This window comes from Carassius auratus, chromosome 12, assembly GCF_003368295.1.
Source record: "Carassius auratus strain Wakin chromosome 12, ASM336829v1, whole genome shotgun sequence".
NCBI classification, from domain to species: domain Eukaryota; kingdom Metazoa; phylum Chordata; class Actinopteri; order Cypriniformes; family Cyprinidae; genus Carassius; species Carassius auratus.
The window spans coordinates 4677691-4703763 of record NC_039254.1 but is presented as its reverse complement, the minus strand read 5'-3'; the positions used below and the strand labels follow the sequence as shown (position 1 = coordinate 4703763).

The 26073-nt window shown below is 37.6% G+C and overlaps 1 protein-coding gene across 2 annotated transcripts in view; it reads left to right on the top strand.

Moving 5' to 3' along the window:
• The window catches only part of atrnl1b (attractin-like 1b), an 88206-nt gene extending 62133 nt beyond the window's left edge, over nucleotides 1-26073 (top strand). For both annotated transcript variants that reach the window (XM_026276392.1, XM_026276391.1), the window contains exons 27-29: nucleotides 9155-9262; nucleotides 17476-17590; nucleotides 23956-26073. In XM_026276392.1, coding sequence (XP_026132177.1) covers nucleotides 9155-9262; nucleotides 17476-17590; nucleotides 23956-24080 — 348 coding nt within the window. In that variant the 3' untranslated portion in view covers nucleotides 24081-26073. The remainder of the gene's footprint in view (nucleotides 1-9154; nucleotides 9263-17475; nucleotides 17591-23955) is intronic.

Here is a 26073-nt window from a genome sequence, read left to right as displayed (position 1 = left end):
GCACAGAGAAACCATTTCGTTGGAATCACTTTCAGAGCAATTTTTTCCAGCTGATGAATAATACAAACACTGATAACCAATCCTGCTATACGAGCTCGAGAAATTAAAGCGGTTTATGCACGCGCGCTTAAAATAAACAGACGATATTGTTCACTAGTATGGACACTTATATCGTTAACTTTGTAGTTATTGTTCTTGGTGTGAACGGGCCTTAAGAAAGCAGGAGATGTATGGTATTGATTTTTACTGAGAGCTTTTAAGGTATAAGTATTGACAGGTAACCAGTGAAGCAATGGTAATATTGGACTGATATGATCATATTTTCTGGACCTGGTTAGAACTCTGGCTGCAGTGTTTTAAATGAACCGCAGCTTATTTATGGAGACAATCAGGCATCCAGCCAGAAGTGCATTACAATAATCAGGTCTCAAAGTTATGAATGCATGAACTAACATTCTGCATCTACTGTAGTAAGAATATTCAGTAACTGATGTTTCTGAGGTGGAAAATGCAGTGAGGTGCTCAGTGGGTAAAACACCCTTTGCAGCAAGCCAAAATTCTGAGTATTTGAAGGGTCATGTTCTAGAGAGAGTGAGGAGTTAATAATATTTAACAAAGGGTCATCATGGTATCCGATATACAGCAACAGTTAGTTGCAAAATTCCAATTAGGTTTTTCCGTTGAGTAAATAATTGTTACTTTACTGTAGTGGGGTATCATATTGCAGAAATGTCTGCTTCATATTCTGGCCACTGCACTAAACAGATGATATCTGTGTTTGTGCCAGTTATTTTCCAAAGTCCCGATAGCATATTCTAATCTGGCTTCTTCACCTATAGCTGGAAACACTGTAATTTCCAGCAATTTCAAATTCAGGTTGTTTTTCTCCCATCTGCACACCATTCCCTTTGTGTTTTTTAAGAGAGGCTGTTATATTACAGTACCTACTTTTACTCAGACTTCTTTATATTAAAGAGAAGCATCAATAAGAAGAATATTAAAAGTTGCATCCATGTCCTTACTCACTTCAACAAGCTTTTCATTGCTTATAGACAAACATTAAGCAGTGAAGATTATTCTGGGACATTAATAGAGAAAGTTGGTGCTAACGAAAATGTACAATCAATATTGTAATAAATGCAGTTTCAGAATGAACAACCTGTTACTGAACGCCTCTGATCTATATACTTGGTAACACTAACAGAGCAATGTCAAATTTAATTTCAAACAGGCACTCAGAAGGTCTTTGTGGAATAACCAATGAAGCCAATTTCTTAATCTATGTTTTAAAGAGCTAATCAAGTCATTGATGTTTCTCAGGAAGAACTGCATCAGATGGGTCAATGCAGAAAGGATTCTGAGTGGATTACCTTCATTGTATTTTAACATTAGCAAATCTTTTGGTGAAAAATTAGAAGCCGTGAAGTTTTTGATGAAATATATTTTTCTGTAAGATCGGGGGGTGCATTTATATCTTGCAGTATGCTTTGACAAGTCACTTTTACTAGGTATTTTTGTTCCCAGTGAGAAAACTTTTCTTTCTGTGTCATCTGTCAGGGCAAATTCCTCTGCTTGGTTCAAGACCTCATTTCCAGTTATGATCAGTTGTAATTAATTTGGTGGTTTGCGAGTAGCTTAATTTACATAATTTCTACAGTGAATAATTTGTTAAAATTTTAGATAGTGTTGGCACTGACAAGTCTTTGCTAATCAGAATGAATTTCCCCCTCATGCTAGGCTGTCCCTGGGTCTAAAACATCCACAAATGTGAAAAGTTGTGTGAATACGTAATTGTAATTAATAGTTAACATACATAGTTAATTACATTTTATGTTAATCTAGGATATAAGAGTTATTTTTGATCAGTTAAGCATCCAAAGTATTTTAAATTTGGGGTCTGTGTATGGAACATTAAAGATTTATAGAATGGCATTATAAAATAAAAACATCTTTCCATAAGTTATTCTTTATTTTTTAAAGGCAGTCATCTAGAGAATCAACTCGTAACATAGTGTTATAATTATTAATTGATTATTTATTTAGGAATGCATGATTAAATGTATTTTTATTAGATTTATATGTATTTATTATAATTATATTGCAGGAAATACAACTGTGAATGGTTGTATTTCTGAAGTGTTTCATCACGGCTGTATTGGATTTCATTTCCAGGATGGAAAATCATTCCATTAAATTTGAGTGTTTTTGGCCAAAACGGCTTTGAGAGATTTTAGCCCTTGTTTAATATCTAACAGGAAAGTCCCAATGCTAGAGAGCAGGGATTCCGGCAGGGTTTTACATGAAGCCTAGGGTAAAATCAATGAACAATCAATCTCAATTTCACATCAGTGAGATTTTCACAGCACTTCCCTGGGGCAAGGTTTAAAGAGAATTTCAAAGAATAATAAAATAAGTTTGACCTTAACACTAGCCTAAGACCCTACATGTTTGTGAATGCACACTTTCCATGTTGAGCTTGCTTTATGGCACTGGAATTATAAAGTATAATAGGTCTCGATTAAAATCCAGTTTTTGTCACACAACAGCACTGCAGATGCACCCTAGTTGGAAAGTCAGCTGCATTCATGAGGGTACGGGACATGGATGCATCTATGTATTTCTCAGTGATGGACTGGCTTTGTCTTGCATAATTGTTATGGAGATGCCACTGATGTAGTAAAGGCAGTGGGCCTGATGAGTAATAGCAGGTGATGGAGAGAGATGGATAAATTGCAGATGGTGCTTTTTGGCCGTCAACAAAGCCAGGCTGTTTTCCGAGAGAAGATCTATTAGCACAAATGAGAGCATGCCACAGCTCTCTCCCTTCCTGCCATGCTCTCTCACGCCATCTCACTTTTGCTCTCTCCCTGTCATATTTTGTCATTTTATTTTCTAAGTTCCTCTCCTTGCGTTTGCTCACTTTCTCACTCACGCATACATTCCCAAACATGCTAGTCGAAGGGAATGAAGGAAAGCAAATAGCTTCATATCAGTATTTCGATAAAGATTAAATTAATGGACTCGTAAATATTCAGTTTCACCCCAGAAATGGGCCATTCTGGTACAAATGTCATCCGCGTTTGATGAGAGTGCAGCTTCACGATGATATCAGCCGGCTCGACAGGCAGAAATTAACAGCTTGTATTCCTGCACTTTTTATCCTGCACTTTTCATGCTAAAATCAAATTAATTTAGATGCAACTTTTCTTTATTTTGTACTAATCTCACATAATTCTGTAACACTTCACAATTCGCTCTCATTTGTTAACTTTAGTTAATTCATTAGAACTAAGATTGAGGAATATATTTGATATCTTTGCCTATTTATATAATGTGTATATAAAAATGCAATTGTACATTCATGTTAGTTCAGTTCTTAAGATGACAATGTTCATTAACTGTTATTAACAGATTTAACTTTTGATTTAAAAAATGTATTGAAAATGTTGACATTAACATTATTAAAGGGATAGTTCACCCACAAATGTACATTTTATGTTTATCTGCTTAACCCACTGAAACCGTTGCAGTATGTCAGTCTTACAATGTAAGTGGATGTGAATCACAACTAAAACATACAATAAAAAAACACAAACAAAACCAAATTAAACCCTGTGGCTCGTTGCAATACATTAATGTTTAAAGACACAAAACGATCGGTCTGTGCAAGAAACTGAACAATATTTATATTGTTTTTTACCTCTGAATTACACAATGTCCGAACTGTTAGAACTCTTCTAAGTGCACGTCTTCCTTTGTGTGTCGTCAGCAGCAGGCACGTGAGTCATCATCGTCGTCGTCTTGCTTAATGGCGAATCACAGACTTATTAGTGCATTACCGCCACCTATCTCTTAAATGGACCATTGACACTCTATCTACAGTCTCAATTAGGAGTGTCAATGGTCCACTTAAGAAATAGGTGGCGGTTTTGCACTAATAAGTCTGCGATCCACAATAAAGCAAAGAGAAAACTCCTAACGCGCCACCTTAAGAACGCGTTTTTAACTACATAGTTAACTAATGTTTATAAATTATTCATTATTGTGTTACTAATGCTTCCATAGTTCACTATTTTTTTTGTAAGCCTGTAATGTTTAATACAATAGGTCATCGTAATTCACAATACAAGAATTAAAAAATGCATTCTTCTCCTCCAATCCACTTAATCCAAGAAATATAAGCATTTAACATTTTCCTGGCACTTAGCTTGTTTAATGTTTTTAATGACCTATGAATGAGTTGCAATAAGTGCAATATAGAGATTGCAGAAATAAAGGAAGCTGCAAATTTGATCTTTTTACTTTTCAGTCCTCTCCGCATTAGATTATATAGCACAGGTGATCTTATTTTGGATGTACAGCATAAATCATAAGGGTGTTAAGAGTGAACTATAAACTATAAATAGAGTTTAGTTCAAATAGTTTACTCAGAAATTGCACACCACTACAAAATGGCCTTATCTCATTTATAATGAACTACGGTATAGGGAATACCAACTGATTTGAACACTGATTTTTATTTATTTACATTTCTCTTCTAGAAATTGGAAGAGGCAGTTGTTTACCTGAATATTTTTATTTAGCCAAAGACCGTTCACTTAACTTTTCAACTATCTTGCCTCTCCATTAACTCTCCTTTTATCCACATGCACATGGGCTGGTCTCACTCACGTTTTGCAGAGATGATCAGATCGTATTGTCAAGAGAAGCCTTGACGTGAGCAGTGTGCTCAGCTTTGATAATTTCACTATAAATGTGGTCGCGGTGGGATTAGCCATAACAGTCCTCAAGTGGTGATTAATAGAAAAGATAATGAGTGATTAATTACCATGGTGCCATCAGGGCCCATTTGAACGGAAGTCATTGAAGAGACCTCTTTGTGTCAGTGCCGAAGAGACACCCCCACAGAGACAGCGCTGTCTGCCCGATATGTGCGCTGTCAAGGACGTCGCCTCCTCCTTGTATTTTATGTTTGTCATGGACACAGGATGAAGTTCATTCTGTAATTTCTGAGGTTGAACTGAATATCAGAGATTCATATTAAATCACTGCTTTATGTGTTTGGTGACATGATGTTATTGGCCCAATTATCATCTGTTTAAAACCTTTTAGAGAATTTATTAATCTGAATGTCTTTAGTATTTCATTATTACATTTACATTGTAATCCAAATCAGCTTGCATTGTATTTAAGGCGTTTATGCTCTGCCCTGGGAATTGAAAACATGACCTTGTCATTGCTAGCGCCATGTTTCAACAGTTTGAGCTACGGGAAGGCTTGTCTATAATGACGTGTAGTAATTGCCAAATCGTCTTTCATGTTCGTTTTTCAGATTGAGTTTTGAAGATCTGTTGCAGTGGTTGAAGATTCAGGATCTTGAAAGCATTCAGTGATCTGTCTAGCTCTATAATGATACATGTTGCCATTGTTAGAAGATTAGTTAGCATGTGGAAAGCTTGCAGAAGAATAAGTAGTACACAGTGCGTTCATAGGAATTGAATGTTCACTTCAGTTCAGTGAGGGTAAAGCTTCTTACTTTGCCTCCTTTTAACCATCAGTCACTTTTAAATGCTATAATCAAGGCACTTTAAAGCATGCACTAGTGTTCCCATTTTATGTGTCCTTTTTATAGTGAATTATATGTAAAGAGAAGTACTGCTATTTACCACCGTTCTTTTTTTTTTAAGTTGTTTTTTCTCTCTCTTTGAAATAACCATTTACTATGTTCCTGCTGGTTTGAAAATTTGTTTCCAAAGTCATGTTTCCAATTTTTTTATAATTTTTTTAAATCATGGAATTGTCTTTTGAACATTTCCCTAATATATAACTCATATTCTATTACTTTTTTCAGTTTGAGCCAGCTCTTTACAATCATTTGTTTGTGATTCAATGGAATCAGTTATGTTGTGTTGTTGTATATCAGTGCTCGAAACACTGCTTCCAATTGTATATAGAAGTAGTTGCGCTACATTTCACAAAGACTGTAAAAAAATGCTCTCTAAGGCTGCATTTATTTGTTTGAAAATACAGTGAAAACTGTAAAATATTGTAGAAAACGATTTTAGAATTTAAAACAAGATTTTTAAAATTGATTAATTCCTCTGATCTCCAAAGCTGAATATTGATCCTTCATTCTAATATGTTGAATTGCTGATCAAGAAATGATTCTTATTCATTTCAATTGTATTGTGTATTTTTATTTGTTTATTTTTTTTATTTTTTATTATTTGAACAAAAAGTTCGGAAAAGAGCAGCATTTATTTTAAATAATTGTAAATCAATTAATTGTGTCCTTGCTAAAACTAGTGGCAATTTAATTTCTTTCTTTTATTATACATTTTTATTTCTGTCCTATTAGATGTTTCTCATCTGCAGAACCCCGAATTTCCAGAAATAATGTAATTTACCATATTTTTCGGACTATAAGTCGCATCTGAGTATAAGTCTCATCAGTCCAAAAATACGTCATGATGAGGAAAAAAACATATATAAGTTGCACTGGACTATACAGTGGCGTAACGAGGCAACACCGTCCCTTAAGCAGGATTATCAAGGCGGGCCCCTCTACTACAACACGTGATGATGCTACACGCACAAAAAAAAAAAAAAAAAAAAAAAAAAAAAACTCTGCTGGTGTCGGCGCACCATAATAACACATTGTTACTGTTACTGTCACTGCTATATACACATAGGCATAGGTCCAAATACATAAAAAAGTTGCTCACTTATATTATAGCTGCATTTTCCGGGCTTTCCTCTGTGCAAAGTTGTCGATCCAGATTGTGTGCACAGGCATTCTCAATTGACAGTATGGCAAGTCCAGAGAGACGACTCTGTCCCATTGAGCTCCTGAGATAGCTTTTTATCAGTTTTAGTTTTGAAAAAGAATGCTCTGCAGAGGCCACTGTCACTGGGGTGGTCAGAAAAATCATGAAAGCAGTGAAACCACTTTTGTGTTTATAATTTGACGACTCCACGACGTCTGTCTCAAGTTCAACGTTTTTTACTGTTTTGCACGCAATGCCATGCTCACCCGGGGATTCCCCAGTTCCAATTAGAAACAAATTACACCAAATTCATCATTGTTCGTTTCAAACATTCATTTAATTTTCAGTCAAATGTGCTGTTGTCATTATTTATTCAAATCATTTCGCAAAAAAATTAAATGCGATCAAACCAAAAGTAGTCAAATGCGATAGGGGGACCCGGCTGTCAATCAAAATCTTCCAGTAACGCGGGCGGGCCCCTGATTGGTCCGGGCCCGTAAGCAACCGCTTACCCTGCTTACCGATAGTTACGCCTGTGGGACTATAAGTCGCATTCATTTAGAACCAAGAACCAAGAGAAAACATTACCGTCTACAGCCGCGAGAGGGCCCTCTATGCTTCTCAGTGTAGACTACAGGAGCACTGAGCAGCATAGAGCGCCCTCTCGCGGCTGTAGACGGTAATTTTTTCTCTTGGTTAATTTCTCTCGGTTCATGTCAAATTAATTTTGATAAGTCGCACCTTACTATATGTTGCAGGACCAGCCAAATTATGAAAGAACTGTGACTTATATTTCGGAAAATACAGTATGCAGACCAATGAAGTGAAGTGTTTGCGGTTCAGTTTGCTTGTATGAAATCTCCATCGGTGTGATTGTCAGTATGTCAAAATGGTACAGAACTGCTGTGAAACCAGTGACAGCGACACTACCTCAACAGTTATCTTTCGTTATGGGACACAATTAGAGTTTAACTCGGCATACTTCTCTCCATCACAAATCCAATAGCAATCAGCCTCGTCCTTGGTACCCAAATCAGCCTGTATTTAGATATTGATCGACTGTGGTGAGGACCACTCCATGTTTTAACTCTTGATTATCCAGAGATGATAGAGGCATCACCTGCGACTTCTCCATCTGTCTGAAGTGAGAGAAGCTGATTTGGAGTGTTCTTTTGAGTACAACGTCTTTCAAAGTTTGTCTCCAGGGAAAAAGCTTTCGTTTTCAACATACCTGATGTAGTGTTGTTCATTATTGTTTGATGTTATAGTTGGTAATGAAATGAAATGAGACATTTAAGCAGTGGTTTGAGGTCTTATTAAGATGCCAATTGAATGTTTCACTGGAAAGGTATTTTAATTGTTCCTCGTGGAATTCTCTAACTTGCATAGTCTTGTATGATTGAATGCTCTGTATTGTTCTGTATTGATCTTTTATACCCATGTCCCACCTGCAAATGCTCATGAATGCTCACTCTCTTACATTCACTGACATCTACGCAGTCTGATTACAGATGAGAAGTTGGTATTGATAAATATATTGATGTGACCTTCAGAAGAACTTCTGACCTGGTCCGTCTCATCTCCTCATATATGCTCAAGCAAGGAAAATTGTGCACCATGTGCATATGATAGATAAACTCTGTCTATCATAGAGGCAAAATAAGCAGTATGCCATCGGTTATGGATGGGATTTTCTATGAAGGTTGTGAATTCTGCTTTTAGGGCAACCATCCAGTCAGTCGAATGGAGAAATTACAGGGAATGCATCATTAATTAAACTCCACCACTGGAATACTGATGCTCACGCAATCAATGGCAAAATAATTGCTTGTCATGCATGTTGTGGCAAGAGAAATTTCCTTCCAATCTTTGCAGACATTTGATTAGTCTGGTCCTCCAAACTTTTTTATATGGAACAAATGAATTATTCAACCACCTGTTTCTGTCTGTGCTGGAAAACAGCCAGAGTGCTGTCAATGGCCTCTCTCTCTCTCTCTCTCTCTCTCTCTCTCTCTCTCTCTCTCTCAATCTCACTTTCTGTCTCCCTCTATTCTTTTTTACACGCTCTCCTCTTCTCTTTTCCTAATCATTTCCCTTCCTCTTTATCTCAACAACCCTGCATACTGCCTCACAGAGTGTGTGTGTGTGTGTGTGTGTGTGTATCAGGGTGCTTTTAGTTTTTTCTGTTTTAAAATAAATATCAGACACTGAACTTTCTGTGAGTCATGTCACTTAAGCTGTCAGTCACCACTTTTAATCTTAAATCTGAGATTTTGACAAAAAAAACTGACATCTTAAGAGTCGTGTGAAAGAATGAAGTTTATGTACAGATACTTACTAATGTATCATAATTCCCCCCCTTTTTCTTTCATCTCTTTTTGCTACAGCAACTGATGAGGGAAAGGCAGCAGATGGCCAGTCGCCCTTTTGCCTCGGTCGCGGTGACACTGGATGTGGGCGGCACTCAGATAGAACTGCTTCAGGGCGGAATCGAGGTTAGTTTGACTTTTGAACTTTGAACCAGTTAGGTTTACTTGGCTAGCATTCATCATCGAAATGTTTGCCAATATACAGTATCAGATATCTGTGTGGAACCTGTATGTATGGCTCTGAAATGATTTTCTTTATATAATATTTTCTATATATCTTTATATAATATTTTCTATATATATATAATGTACCTAACCTTCAGAAGCAGCTTAATGAGGTTTCCAGTCTAACTAATGAGCAATACCAGGCAGAAACTGTTTGCAGTTTGACAGCTCTAATTTAAGTGCATTGCGATTCATGGCTGTTACACAACAGACTCGCACGCAGACCTGTGAAAGCTGATGTACCTGCCGCTCAGCAGAGACGTTCGAAACACACGTACAGCGGCACTTGATGTGCCTCTCCAGAATCCATTAGTGTAGAGTGGAGTGGTGCTCAGTGAGCATTATGGGCTGTTGGAGGACACGCCACAAATGAAGAGAGCAGAAAACAACATACTCGTCAATCCTCCAGCTGAACGCTGTTCAACATGGATCTTTTTAAACAAACTTTAGCTTCACTCTTACGAGCGCATGGCTCTCATTTATGGGGACATCAGCCTTGTGAGAAGAGCCACTTAAGTTCTGTAAAATTGCGTCCACAAGCCAGCTGTTGAGAATTGAAGTTTGCTAACAGAAGTTGTTTTGATAATCAACATTTTGGCTTCAGGTGGTTAAGTACCTGCATATCTTATTTTTCTTATTTTGCACTCTGTACGGTGAGAGTTTGTTAGCTCAAAAGCTCCTTATTTACTGAATGTACTCTCAGAACATGTCGTTCCTTTTCTGAGATACTGTTGTGTCTCATCACTTTTTAAGTTCTGTCACCTTTGTAGTGGAAACAGAGCAACCTTCTGAGACCGGATTCCTGCTGTTCCCTTCTCAGCCTCAGAGGGTTCATTTCGACCAGCACAGATCTTCAAGCAGTTGCCAGTAATGCACAGGCTCACCTCAGGAGGCCCATTGTGAGCCGCCACCTTTCTGTTTCATCTCAGAGCTCATTCCCTCAAAGCTTTGATTGCAATTGCATTTCAAGCTTGTATTAAAAAAAAATATCCAGAGACTATTTGAATGAAACAAAATCAAACCCAAAAAACAAATGCTCAGCAGTGGATCTAAATTCTCTGCCATTTTGTCCACAGTGGCTTTCTGAGCTTTTCTTCTACGTGCTTCTCTACTATGATTCTGTTTGTTATTTTTAGCATTTGGAGACATCATAGTATGAAACCCTTAAGCATATATTTATGTTTAGTCTTATAGCATATGTGGCCCATCATGTTGCTCTTCCCCAGGCTTCATCATGTGCTTGGTGATCAACATTGACACTCCTTGGAGTCTGTTGAGGCAGATCCAGATGTTGGCCCCACTATGCTGGGGTCTGGCAGCAGCTGAAGGTGAAAGGAGGGAAATGAGAGCAATTCTGTTCTATAAAGGTTAATGAGACAGCATCTGGTGCTGTTGAATTGTTTAGCATAACCTGCTAATAAAAAAGAGGACAATCCAGACGGTTCAGCATAGTAATATGTGCCTGTAGCTCAGCTTCTGTCTGTAGTTATCGCAGATTAGCTCACCCAAGACAGATGTTAATAGCAGATTTAACCAAGGTTCGTTTGAGCCGTTACTGTGCAGTAGCTGTGAAGTTTATAGGCCCATTGCAGTATTATTAATAGTAAAAGACAAGTATGACAGAAATGTATTGGTTGAAAAGGGAGAATGGGATTAGGACATGACATGGATTTGAACCTACACATCTAGCTCCAGTGCCACAACTCAGTGTGGCATGTCTATCCAAAAATCTGTTTAATTGTTTAATCACCATCTTGTGTGTATGTTTATAAATTTGATATATATATATTAGGGGTGTAACGGTACACAAAAATCACGGTTCGGTACGTACCTCGGTTTTAAAGTCACGGTTCGGTTCATTTTCGGTACAGTAAGGGGAAAAAATGCAAACATTAAACATTTTTATTACTATACACTTTTTAAAAAAATACTTTTTATTAAAATGAATATAAAATAAAAAAAAGAATAAGAAATAAAATACTGCTGCAAAGTTCTCCACCAAATAAAATAGTCTGTCTCAAACCAATATCATATAGTAAAATATAATGAAAAATATAAATAAATAACTATGATTACAGTGCAGCACTACCAATCCCAGCTTGTAGGCGTGCTTCACCAGAACCGTGCCGTGCCTGCTGCTGTAGGTGACAGGGAGGCCACCGACAGACCTTGTCTTCATGACAACAATATCTATACTTCATGTTGAGCATAAATATAAAGCCTACTGATAAAGGAAACCGTCAACAGTATTGACGGCAAAATAGACTATGTTTGACAGGTGCAATATTCGATAATTATTTATTTTTTCAATTATATTTATATCTGAATTTATGTTAACGTATAGACTTTCAAACATCAAAGTGTCATGAATTAATATGTATTTGTGTACAAAATAACATATTAACATGTTTTCCTATTCTATTTTGCCTAGAAACCACACGCTTGCGTGTTGCATGAAAAATAGGCGTCGGTTCTATTTCTAGAATGCACTCATTTTTCACGCGGCTCGAGTCTCACGCAGGCACCCTGCAAGTTCTAACCTGTTAACATGGGAGCCGAACTAAAAACGGACACGCCACGCAGCTGAGACGCTTGCGCCACGCATCCAGTGTGTCGCCAGCCTTAGAGTCAGCTGCAGGGCGGGATTTGCAATGAACGCAGAGACTTCCGCCACTTAATATGTTCATTTGAAAACACGAAAATGTACTTATTTTGCTCGCACAAAATATTGCATTCCGTCATTTGGTACACACGTGCACCAGCCCTGTACCGAAACGGTCCGGTTCGAATACACGTACCGATACACCCCTAATATATACAGAATAAATATACAGAATAAATATATATATGTGTGTGTGTTTGTGAGGAAAACCTGTCGCAAACCCGTCTGGATCTGTTAAGGAAATAATTTTTTTTTTAATCAAAATTGGGATTTGCTTAAATTATTATTCTATAACATTTAACATCTCTGAAAATATCTAGGCAAAATTCACTTGTTTACTTCAGAAAAATTGCTTTTAATTGTGGCATGCTGAAAAGAATGTGTCTTTCTCTAGTTTGCTCTCTCACACACAAACACACGCACAATAAAAGCAAGTAGGGACCAGTGTTGGTCTGGATATCATTGACTTTTATTGTTCAGACAAAAACTTTCTACAGAAGACAGAAAGTGAGGGTGAAGTATTAATAGAATTTAGTTTTGTGGGGAATTATTCCTTTCAAGATTATTTTTTTTAATTTTTTGAAAGATTATTTATAGAAAAATTAAGAGATGATGGGCAGAAAAGAAAGAAATTGGGTATAACAGGGTGTAATAGTATATGAAATATATTCTTTATGTACTATAGCTATCTTTAAATAAAAAAATCTGTTATCATTGCTACATCTGGCTGGTTTTTGCACTGTAGTTTATTGCGCTGTTGTAAATGGGGGAAAGTGTTTTAACAAAAATATTTTTTAGTCAGAATTATTGTTCTCAGTGTAATCTCTACATAGTCCATTTGCATCTGCCACTGGTCATATTTAGGCCACTCTGGCTGTGCGTTAGGCTAGACTGGTCTGGTTTATGTTGGGCTTGACTGAAGAAAAATACTGTTATGCATCGAGGTCAGCAGAAGTGCATTATGAAGCCAATGTGAGGCCAGCCCATTTTAAATGGTGCAGATGACACAGATGCTGCTCTGCCACTATGGCCAGCGCACAACATATGGGCCCGTTAACAGTTTCAGAGTATGATGGATGGAGGCTGTCACCAGGCAACAAAGAGAGGACCATTTAAATTATACTGTGTACGTAGCCATTCTTGTGTTTGAGGGTGCTCAATAGTGAGCTCTTATCTACAGACCAGCGATGTACTGTATGCTCCCTGTCACTGCGAATGCTGCTATTAGCCATGCAAATGAGATGCTCCGCAGGCCGTCAAAAGCTGGAGAAACATATAGATGAAGAGGACTGTTCTGTAGCTTTAATGCTTTGTTTGCATTTCCATTTTCATTCTGTGCTGTTTTATACTCTTAACGGCAGCAGCAGCTTATCGGCTACATCTTCGGCAGCAGATGCTGCGATACATATTTTAAAATGTGTTAAGAGTTGAACAGAACAGAGGAAATTAGAGTTGGGTGGAATAAAGACACCAAAATAATGAAATAAGGGAAAAAATGTGGTCATAAAAATACTAGATAATCACTAGTTGGCCGCATAAAGAGATACAAGGTGAAAACCAGTGAATAAAATATTTACAATATAAATCTGTTAAACAGAAAGTGTCAGACACGTTGGCGAGACAGGACGACATGGCCCATAAAGTGTCTTTCATCAGCCTGTTTGTCTCAGTGTCTAATTAGAATATGGCTCAGTGGCGCTGAGCTGTTTTCATCAGGTTAGTCAATGCAGGAGAGTGGGATGGAGTTGGACCTCAATTAGTTGTAAATTAGCAGGGCTGTACAAGAGACATCTGTTTTCTGGCTAGTTCATGTCTTTTTATAGCCGCCTTGTTTTCTCCCGAGACAAAACGTGCAAGTCTTTCATGACTGTTCACACTTCTGGATTTGTCCTTTTTCATGTTCAAAGGTGTGTGTTTTTGTAAAATTAAGTTTTAGAGTTTACTTTTTAGGTTTGAGGCTTATTCATGATGTGCATGCTCTTTGGCGAAAGCTGAAAGAAAGCTGAAAAGCTGAAAGCTTTTTCTGAAGAAAATGTGATGCTTGCCTGTGAGAAACACATTGTAACTATTAATCTATAATAATAGAGTATAAACTACTTCAAAAGTTTGGGGATGTTAAGGTTTTTTTGTTTTGTTTTCCTCATATGACACACATTCATAAAATATGGTAAAAACAGTAATGTTATGAAATATTAAAGAACTGTTTTCTATTTTAATGATTCCGTGGTGGAGTAATCCTTTACTCCAGTCTTCAGGGTCACATGATCCTTCAGAAATCATTCTAATATGCGGAGTTTGTGCTCAATAAACATTTCACATTATTAATGAACACAGTTGTCCTGCTTAATATTTTTGTGAAAACCATGATAAATTATTTTCAGGATGAATAGAAATCTTCCAACTAATTTAATAATCAGCATTATAAAATAGTATTTTAAATGCCTATCTGTCACTTTTGATCAATTGAATGTGTTGTTTGTAAGACGTTTGTTTGGCCTCAAACTTTTGGGATGTTTTTTATATATATTTATAAAACTATGGTCTTTTACACACGCAGTCTATAGTATTCTCAAAACACCATGATTTGAGCTATCATTTATGTCTTTAGTGCAAACGGCGCAAGTTATGAATTTATGAAAACCTCTTAAATTACCCTCTCCAGTGCATTTTTGCAGCACGTGTGTAATGTAATCCGCTGTAATCTCGTTTTTCAAACAAACCTCGTTTTAGCCTGCTAGTGGGACTCTAAACGGTATTGTTATTCATTAACTGCATCATAGCAATGCTTTCTAAATGGCCTGCAATTGGATTACTGTAATCTGTATGATGCAAGGCTAATGTGAATGAGACGAATATCACTGAATCCGAAACCATAAGGGATGAGAGTAAGTGCATGAAAATTGATTTGTCTGGTCGTTTGGAGTTGTTGGGAGGAATAAAGATCTTGTTAGGTGGTTTATACAGTCTATACGTTGAATACATGGTCCCCACAAACACATAACAGACTAATGAGAACCTTTTAGGGTCATTTTGGTGTTATATGATGGATGGTTTATAGGAATTCTATAAATAGCATCCATGTTCTATAAAGGAGTAATAAAATATGTAATTAATTGCTTTATTTCACAATATCCTATTTTTTACAATATCCTGATTATCTATTTTTTTCCCCTGTGAGATGTTACAAAGCTTTAAACATGTTTTTCTGTCATTTAAGTTAAAAGTGTAAGGAAGTGGTCATCCCTTTGAACAAGAGTCTATTGTAATGAATGTTTGGGTGTGAAATTAAAATGGATCTTTACATCATGGAGAACTACCAAGCTCAGACAATAGCCCTGGCCAGAAATGGATGCGTGTAAGTGTAGGGTTGAAAATGGAGATATGTAATTAAGTGTGATATTTAGCATGAATCACTTAATTGGTGTGTTTTGCTAGAAATAAGAGGCTTGCTGTATCATTCAAAAGCAAGAGGATGCATTTGTGTATAAGGAGCAGAGTGAAGAGTCTTGAGGATGCCGCGGTTTGTTTTGTCTATCACTTATGATAAATGGGGTGCTAAACCCCTATAGTCTGGCTAGTAGAGCAAACATTTGTATCGACCTAAATCCTTATGATTACATTTTACTTTGTGGTGTAAACTTAACCTTATCCTTAAAGGGATAGTTCACCCAAAAATTCAAATTAGATGTTTATTTGCTTACCCCCAGGGCATCCAAGATGTAAGTGACTTTGATTCTTCAGTAGAACACAAATTATGATTTTTAGCTTCAGTCGTTGCAGTCTCTCAGCTGTACAATGCATAAAAAATGGTAACATAATCTATGAGAGCAAAAAAAAAACAAATCTATATTAATCCCTGCAGCTCGTGACGGTCACCTACATCTTGGATGCCCTGGGGGTAAGCAGATAATCATCAAATTTTAATTTTCGGATGAACTATCCCTCTAAGATCTAAGTAGCAAGAGAAGAATATATCTTTACAGACTACAGACTGAATTTGATAAAGAAATCGCTTGCATGGTGAGGGAGAGAGAGATTCAAAAGGAAAAACAATGATATTCTGTACACGGAGGAATGAGAGAGCTAGAAGAGAAGCTAGACACCCCCTGTCACTCAGAAACAATGGCTTTGAACTTTTTAAGTGCAGCACAAGTGGCCTCTTTTCCTCTCAAAGAGACAGATATTGCTCTGATAACAGCCTCTGTCCGCCGAGCTTGATGGACATCACTGTCAGCACAAGCTTAATTTGACCTTTCACAAGCCCCTCCATGCCTGTGCCATCACGTTCCACGAGTTCTCTCACGAAATGAGAGAATGCGATGGGCTTGGGCATTTTTTCCTTTTAGAACTGAACACATTCGCTGGGATTAATGTGAAAATGTATATGGGCAAAGTTTTTTGGGTTGTGTGATATGACGGAATAGGACACATTTTAACGATCTGCCTATCAGTCCAAAGCCACAGCGAACTCATTTAAATATCTTCTGTGTGCTTCAATAATTACCATAATTATATTAAGGTGGGAAAGGGCCAGATTTGTATTAAACATTCCTGTTTGTTTACCTTAGAGTAACTTTGTTGTTTTGACGACTGGTGCTTAATTCATTATAGGCTCGATGAAGACCATTCTTGGCAGAAAATAATAGTTGGCGTCTGTTCCTTTTTTTGTCTTTCACTTTTTTCTACGTATTTTGGCAACTGAGGTAAGATATTAAAGCTTCATTTTTGTGGAGAGCCATTGGCTGCCAAAGTCTGCCAAAGTCTGTGATCTTGCAGCACGCTCTTGGAAGAGTTCTTGAAGAGGCACTCTCATTAAATGGTGAATAAAGCCACTCTATAGCTGAGTCAGTATGTGTGTGGAGGGCCAGAAATGAGAGTGTATTAATGAGCTGAGGGAATCTTAAAAGACAATACTTTTATTCATTGGCAGGGACATTTATGACTCCCTTTGTGATTAAAACACATAAAACAATCGTCAAATCCTTTCAGAAAAGCATTCATATGTATGCCAGTGAATCAGCTCTGAATGATCTGTAATGAGAGATAAAACATGACATTTTAAGATCACAATTGCCTGTGGCTTCCTTCCTCTTCATTCCACAATGTTGCATCAGAGACTCGCTCATGCATACTTTTATCCAAGGCAGCATTTATACTGAGACTGACTGAGAGCTGGTGCTACAACATGACCCGAGCTGGTAGTCAACAACCTCAAATGTCAAATTTTCTCTGCATGTGCGTGCATGATGTGAACTTTGAAAGTGTCTTGCATTGAGTTTCAGGGAGATGATTTGAGATTATCGCAATGGGAATTTTCCTTTTCTGTCGACATGCGAGACATCCTACAATGTTAGCTCACACTGAGTACTTTGACATTTGTGACTGATGGTGATGTGTTCAGGAGGAGGCTTGTTATAGATGACACATTTCCTGTACTCTGATCTCTCCACAGGGACCGCCCAAACCAGTTGCTGTAGAACCCTGTTCAGGGGGTAAAGCAGCGGTACTCACAGTGCTTATGTGCCTCCCAAGAGGGGCAGCTGGTGTTCCTCCACCCGGCCAGACAGGTCAGTAATTCTAAAAAGGTGTCCTAAAATGTCTCCCCAGTTTACATTTAAATGTATCTTGTTTTACTTTGTCTGAAGCTCAAACTGTAGAGCATGGTGCTTGCAACACCTAGCTAATGGGTTTGATTTTTTTGCTCACAGATTATTGGAAAATTAAGATAGAAGCATTATGCAAACACAAATGCATTGGCTCATTGTTCTGAAATTCTTGGATATACCAGTATGAAATATCTGGCGAACACTGATTTTGATGCTTTGGCAGATATCAAAATTCTTTACTCTTTTGTCTAAATAAATTCAAAATGAAACCCTAATGAGTGAGTGAATGCTAGAAATGAATTTACTAGAACCACCATCTCCCCTTACCATACCCTTTGGAATAATAATGTGAATTATGTCAAATTCATTATGCAAATGAAATGTTAAAATCCTGTACTTAAGATAATTCATGAATAACAGTGATTGGCCAATCAGAACTCGGTACTGTAACAAGCTGCCACAAGCTGAAGCAGGTTTTTGTAAATTTTAAAGTGCAACTTTTGAGGTTCTTTAAAAATAAGACAAACAGAAAATGTATGATTTTTCCTTGACTAGAATTGAAAGACATTCCCCTGTCATAATGTTACTGGGCTGTATGTGTCACTGTGAGGGATTGAGAGACGATAGGAGAGCTGGCATTATTGAGTCATCAACTTTGCAAAAGCCAAACAAATACCTCTCGTGAGTCCAAAAGCATTCACTGCACGATGAAGCCTATTAGAATACAGTTAAAATATCCTTATGATTCAAGCAATTAAAGAAAAATGTATGAGTTTTTGTTTTTATATTAATTGCAAAAGCAGTGTAATTTTCTGAATATCAGTACCAACACAGAAGTGTCTAAAACTGCAATTCATCAACTGACCGCTAGAGGCTGGCTCCAAAAGGGAGACAGACCCATGGACTCACCCTGCTAAAATGGCCAAATTAATAGCAGAATTTTTTTTACAGCCTATTACAAAAAGTGGTTTTGGTCTTATATAGCTAATTTTGCCCTTCATGATAACTGTGGAATTTTTATTTTATTTTATATAGCTCATCCATTTGAATTATATTAAGCCTTAAAGTTCTACATAATTAAGGGCGTGGTTACTTGAGTGACAGGTGGATTGCCGCTAATGTAACCACCGTGGAGCTAGGTGGGCGTGGTTTTAGTAACTGCTCCCGCCTCTTTGACCATTTTTGATTATCTGGAAGTGACGCGCGGTGATGTGCTGCCAACATTGCTCTTCTGAAATCTACGGGTGAAGTCACGGACACCATGTACATGTTTTCGTAAATTCTATGATTAAAACGGGGAGTTAATGCCACCTACTGGTGGTTTTATTGTCATTATTATTTATCCATGACAGGCCTAAACCAGCCAAGGCTTCAGCACAAAAACACATTTAGTAAAATATTGTTTAATTATTAATTAATTAGCCATTAGTCCATAGCCATCTTCAAGAATCGGCTTAAAACCCACCTCTTCCCTCTTTATTTGATTCTCTAACTTTAGCACTCACTATTCTAATTCTGTTCTTAAAAAAAATCTAACTACCTTTGTAATCTTTTTGTATTCCATTTTCTTTTAATTTATTATGCAATTGTGTGTGTGTGTGTGTGTGTGTGTGTGTGTGTGTGTGTGTGTGTGTGTGTGTGTGTGTGTGTGTGTGTGTGTGTGTGTGTATATATATTAGGGCTGTCAAATGATTAAAATTTTTAATCAAATTAATCAGAATTTTCAGTGGATTAATCATGATTAATCACTATTTTCATTTACACCTGAATCGTAACCATTTTTTTCTGAAATGCATAACAAAAGATAAATAACAGGACACAGATACATAATTTTCATGTATTGATTCATCAATATGTGGTTATTTTTTTCTGAATTTCAAAAGTTTAACATTTACTCAAATTTAGATCAAATTTACCTGAGCACTATATCAAACAATGCCATTTAACTACAGATAGTTTAAGAGTTTTAGGTGAACCAGTGGTTAAATATAGCCACATATCTATGAAATTATGCATAGAGAACTCAGAAACGCAAACATGCGCCACCATCACATAAGCAGCAGCACTCTGGGCACTCTTGTTTTTGGGGGGTGTTCATTTGCTCTGCCACAATACTTTAGGATCGATATTTTCACGTTCTGAAGGCTTCAAGCGCCAGTAAAACCAAGTAAAAATGCATATGTTTTTCCAAACAGCTGTAATTTTTGCTGCATTGCATGTAGGTGTTCTGCGCATGCGCAGTGTGAAACAAAGGAAGAAGCTCCAGCGTATCAACTACAAAAGTCGTCTCTGTTAATTGAGCTTGGCATGAATGTATTTGAGAGTAACTGGGGTAAAACCTTAAGCTTCTTCTGTGTTTTCATCGTGGCGCTCGCCGCTGTTTTTTACTATCTTGAGAATTCAAAGATTGACGAGACTTTCCTGACCTGAAAAATTTGTCACACTGCGTAAGTGTGAAATGCGTTAAAAATTTGACGTAATTAACAATAAACAACTAATTAACGTCGTTAACGCGCTATTTTTGACAGCCCTAATATATATGACCTCTAACACTAGCTTGCTCTATTCTTTTTCTATTCTATTTTAGAAAATTTAGCCTATTTTTTCTATCTGTTTTCTTTTTATTTATTATATTATTTAAATGCCCTTGCTATGTGTACTATGTTAACCTAACTGAGACTTGTTATAGCACTTATATATCCTTGCTCTTTTTGTTGTTTTTGATTGCTTCCACTGTCCTCATTTGTAAGTCGCTTTGGATAAAAGCGTCTGCGAAATGAATAAATGTAAATGTAAATGTAAAATTATCAAATATCAATATTTCAGGCTCCACAAGGGAAAAAAGCTTATAAATACTAGTTCATTTAATTAGGCTGTTTTTTCTTTAAATAAAAACCTTAAAAAAAAATTTATCATTATGTAAAATTATCTAAAGGACCCCCCCTCCCCAACCCCAAAAAAGAAAGTTCGACCAATACCAATATAGTTAAATAGATACATACAAACAATATATTTATATAAATATATACCAATTGTTACTGCATGTTCTTTTGTGATTTATCTCCTTGTGGACTTAAGTTTATCCCTAACATAAAATTTGACTGAAATTTAAAACTCCGATGTGGTACAGACAGCTTATTAGGTAATGTTTTACACCGAATTAACATGCCTGCTGCTCACTTATTATGTTGCAGTCTGGTTCATTCCCCATGTGGGAATCAATTCCATGCAGGAAGTCAGAGAAGTTCTCCAGCGTTCCCCTGGTGGTCTGATGTAAGTTTGTCTGTGACTGCGGGTCATATCCTCTTACACCACTATGGCTTACCCCAGTCTCTGTGCCTCCTGCCTATAGCCTGAATAAAAAAAGATATAGTCTGTTACAGCTTATTGGACCAATAAAATCTGAGGAGACATTGTACCACTCAGTGTCCTTGACTTTGAGACGCGGGATTGTCTTGTCCCTGTGAGCACCAAACACAGCCTCTACAAATGTACAAACAAAAAATTATCGATTCAATAACGATGGTGTCCAGTTTCTGTATTTTTCCCCAATCTTTGTCTTTCACCTTCAACTGACAGCACCTTTTCAGAGAGCTCGTACTGATGTATCACACACGCATATATTGAGACAGCAGTGCTTTAAAAGCCATGTCAGCTCGAGGTCTGTCTCATAGACCTCAGTCGGGCTTTAAGAGCTACAGAGTGATAAGACTGGGATAAGAAAAAACCTTTTACCCCCTCCTCTTCTCAGCACACCTGTCAGTCAGCATGCTGCTTTATTGGACCATGTCCCTTTAAGCTTGACTTGCTCCCCAGGAACTTTACTGATCTGAAGGAAAAAAACAACAACTTTTGTTTCAGTAAAGCTTATCTAATAGCTTCTCGTTTGTTTGACGAGCTCAAAAGAGAGGCAACAAATAACAGCACATAACAAAAACAACAACTTATATGCTCAAAAAGAGTATTTTGGTGATATCTAAAGGAGGTTGGATCTGTCGAGATGGAGCTTTGAAATTTCATGACACTGAAAACTTTAGAGTGGCTGCTTGCTGGGCTGTTGAAGTTCGTCATTGCACTTTTGGAGAGAGGTACATCAGATATAGAGTGAGAAATAAAAGGAGAAAGAGACTGAGGGGGGAAAATGCTGAGACTCTTATGAATCAACAGAGAATATTTTTGGAGAGAAGCACAGGAGCTTCGTGCACAGATGTCGCTTTGTCGTCAAAGAGTTTTGTTTTTTGTTCGTCTTTTTGGAAGTTTCACAGCAGGATGGATGTGTAGGTGTTTGTCTGCTAGGATAAAGCAGTGTATCACCTTCACAAAGCAGACCAATCTGTGTTTGACTGATGTAGGAGCTTGGAGCAGAGCAGGCCGCTTTTGTCAGCTGTCACCCTTCTCTGTCTGCACGTCTCCCTGGTGTGATGCGAGTATGATCCTGAAAGTGTGGTACAACATTTTTTTGTTTTTTTTGTTTAACTGAAACAGCCTCCCACTCGACTTAGCGCTGGGACACGATAATGAACTCAGCCAACAGACAGCTGCTGATCGCTTCTAACCGTATTGATTATATTCACAGATCCTACGAGATTTCCACGGTGCAGAATGTCTTTCTTGTTCCACGCCTGGCTAACAAAATCAGCTGCATGTTTATGTTCAAATAAGTGACCTTCTTTACTTCTCATTAGGATTTCAGTGGGAAAACGTGCACGACCGGTGTTCTGTCGATGTAGCATACTTTGTCAGAATAGTATACCAGAAGTTGAGTTTTATAGTGGAAATTAATAAAAATACAGTTTAGAAAGGGGTATGCTGTTTTGATACATATTTTTATATAAACACATATTTGTATATAATATGCGATATAATACACCAACACTTACCGCTTGTAATCTTAGGTATGCTGAAATTATGTTTAAATTTAACGCATGTGCAATTCCACCAATTTCACTGCTGCGCATGCACATTAACCGAAGGTATGCCATTCTGATGTGATGTGTATGGTGTTCAGTCAAAATGCCAGCCTTATATAACATGGAATCACTTTAGCTAAGCAATGTAAAGAATTAAAAAAAAATAAAAAAAATATTACAAGCACATTTCTCCACATTTTTTTCTTTACATTGCTTAGCCAAAATAAAAATAAATAAAATAAAATACTACAAGCACATATCTCCACCTTTTTTTTTTGTTCACTTAGCCAAAATGATTCTGTCATGTAAAATATCATAATTATAAAATAAAAGATAAATAAAAACAATAAATACTTCAAGCAGATATTTTGGCATTTTACTTTCCATTGTTTATCCAAAATGATTCATTTTTTTTAAATTAAAATAAAACTAAATACAATAAAACTGCTGATTTTAAAATGAAAATATATCACTGTAGAAGATATTGAGTTCTAAAAGCTAGCTCTTTTATTCCACAATCCTCATGATCTGACCTATCAAAAAAAAAAAAAAAAATTATATATATCTTGTACTACACTGCTGACCCATCATTACTGGCTCACGTCCAATCTTTTTTGACCTGAATGGTGAGTAGTTTAAGTTCATGCAAAACCAGCTCTAAAGGCACTCTGGTAGTGGGCGTACACCACGCGCTTCAATCCCGAGGAATGTTCTGTTAACATACATGTAGTTTTAACATTCCTCCCTGCGGCCCAGGTGTGATGGATAATAAATTGATGTAGGGCAGTTTGTAACTGTCTGAGGCTCAGGTTGTTCTTGGATGTAAATCCTCTTTGCCTGAATGCTTGAAGCTCCGGCTTCCCACTGATGTGCTGAATTCAATTCCTTTTGCCCTGGCCTGTCTGAAGTAACGAATTGTTCCCCTCCGATAATTGTATTGCTTCAATAGCAGGGAGGGAGCAGTGCCAGACCAGCACAGAAGTGGCCGTTGTGTTTGTAGGATGATCTGTGACATGCTGCTTTGGGGTTGCGGCCATGGTTTTGACCTCAGCAGTCCGTGACAGAATCCTGGTGCAAAACATAGGCTGCTGGGGTCAAGCTCACTTTAAACCCCCATTCTACAATGAGAGAAAAGTGGCTACAGAATAGGAGAAAGGGATGATCCTTGAAACCTGTGACCTGTGACTTCTTAAAACTTATTTATGCATGAACAGTCAGGAATCCCTCTTTAAAAATGAACGAGCTAATTGTTGTTCTTTTGAAAGAGATAGCTTTAAAGTTACCATTATCCCTTTAAAAAAAAAAAAAACCTTTGCTTTGACATGTAAATGAAGCGTTTTCGCTTTTGAATGCTCTCTGCGAGTCTGCACTGCTCCTCTCTGACCCTCAGCTTGCTTTGTTGTGTGTTGTCTGCAGGTATAGCCATCGCCAGCGCTCTTATCGACACGTCCCAGCAGAAGCCCATGGACTTCAAAGAGAAAAGCCAAGGCATGAAGAACCGCAAAGCTCTGCCCCACGCTCACCAGGGCACCTGTGTTTGAATCTGTGGCCTCGGTGGGCTGTCCTTTACCAGAGCGACCTCCTCTCTTGTGCTCCTTCAGGCAGATGGCAGCCTAGAGTGGCCCCATGTGAGGGGATTATTTAGGCGACAGAGTGCTGTCTGTTTCCACTCCACATTCACTTTATCTCTCCACGTCAATTGAACGTCGTAAATAGATCTCATCCATTTCCAATGACCTTGCCATCACCACCTGCTCAAACTCAAGACATTACAAGATCGACTCCATCCAAACCAATCGACAGGCTTCTTCTTGATTCATCCGACTCTTGACGCAGTTGAGCCTTCATTTCTGTCTTCTCAAGGCCTTCTGAACATTGAGGGTCTCTCCCATCAGCTTTACACCAAGCTCAGATGTGCCTCTAGCATGGTTTGTACATTTTGGACCAGAGTGTCTTGCTAAGCCAGAAGTAGCATTCTGGTAGTCTCGGGACGGTCGCCGGTTTTGTGTACGGGTTGCTCACATATTTGTATGCTCGCCAACTAGTGTTATGTTTTTGCTCCGTTTTTAGCTCTTTCGACATATTATTTAAGAGATGGACTATAGAAATGTTTGCCATGGCATGGACGCTGCCTGTCATGTAAGCTAATGACGTTCTGCTGCTGGTGGCTTCATGCTTGGTAAAACCCGTGTTAGGAATGGATCACATTCGTTTTTAGCAAGAAAGGTTTCACACATTTCATTCTTATGCTCTTCATGTGAAGACTTTGCATGAACCACTCACATTATGCTTGAAATCTTTAAACAGTTTGTGGGTTACGTGTCACACTACGAACGTCTTCACGTCTTGAAATATCGCACACCATTAGCTGCACCGTAATATAGTGGAGCCAGCTGGTTCGGGTGAAATAGAGTATCAGTTGTAAACCACAGAGATAATTCGGACGCTAGTTGAGGGATGAAATCGCACCTCGCTGACATGGCAAAAGAATTAACGCCAAAAGCCGCATCGCAACGGGTGTATAGTATTGTTAAGGACATGCTAGGAAACTCTAGGAAAGCTGTTGATCTTTATTTTTAATGTTGTTTTGCAGCGGTACAGATTTAAATGAGCAATGACTCATAACTTTGCAGTAACGATTTATCTCTTTATAATGTACTTTTGTATCCTTAAGTTTCACACATTGTGAATTTCAACAAGGAAGATGATTTTGAAGAGACCAGCAGGTAAGAGTGTATTTAGACTGTTCATACACTCATGGATTGAGTCCTCTTAGAGAAGGTTTACCAGGATTCACCAAACCACTGGATCTTCTGAAGATTTCAACCTTGCTCCAACACATGGCCAGGACCGAGCCTGAGCCCTCCGTGGGTAAAACAGGATGTCCGGGGGACTTATGTTCTTCTCTGTGGCAACAGCAAAAAGTGTACAGCATCCTAATCACCACTCGTTTGCTTTAGATGGACTTGAACATGTGAATCTAATGTGAATCGCTCTTTTCTCTTCATGTAGCTACTTCAATGTTTTTGTTTGTATTTTTTTGCTGGTTTTAATAAAGGATATTAAAAGGTCAATAGGTATTTTAGGGCCACCCTCTGTACATGACGGTGATGAGAAATAATCATGTCTTTTACAATGTTTGTCGGAAAAAAAAGAATTGTTGAATTGTTTTTGTAACTAATTGATTCCTGTGTAATACCTCTGTGATTTGATTCTTAAGTCACTCGTGTTACTAACTCTACTCATGTTGGTATCTGTTTTTAAGGTTAGATGTAAACTGAAGCTGCTCATCTAGATTATTCTGGGCATTTTTAAACTTACTTTTCAGGTCATGATATGTTAGGAATTTAGTTTCTGAGCTATTTTTTTTCTTGAAGTAAGAGATTGTCATGCAGGATTTCTACAGACTGATTACACAGGAATCATCTCACTGTATCTGAGAAAAAACATATTCATTCATCCCTCAGTGCATATCATTAATCTTCATTGTATTTTAAAGATGAATGGAAAAATAAAACACTTGAATATTCAGAA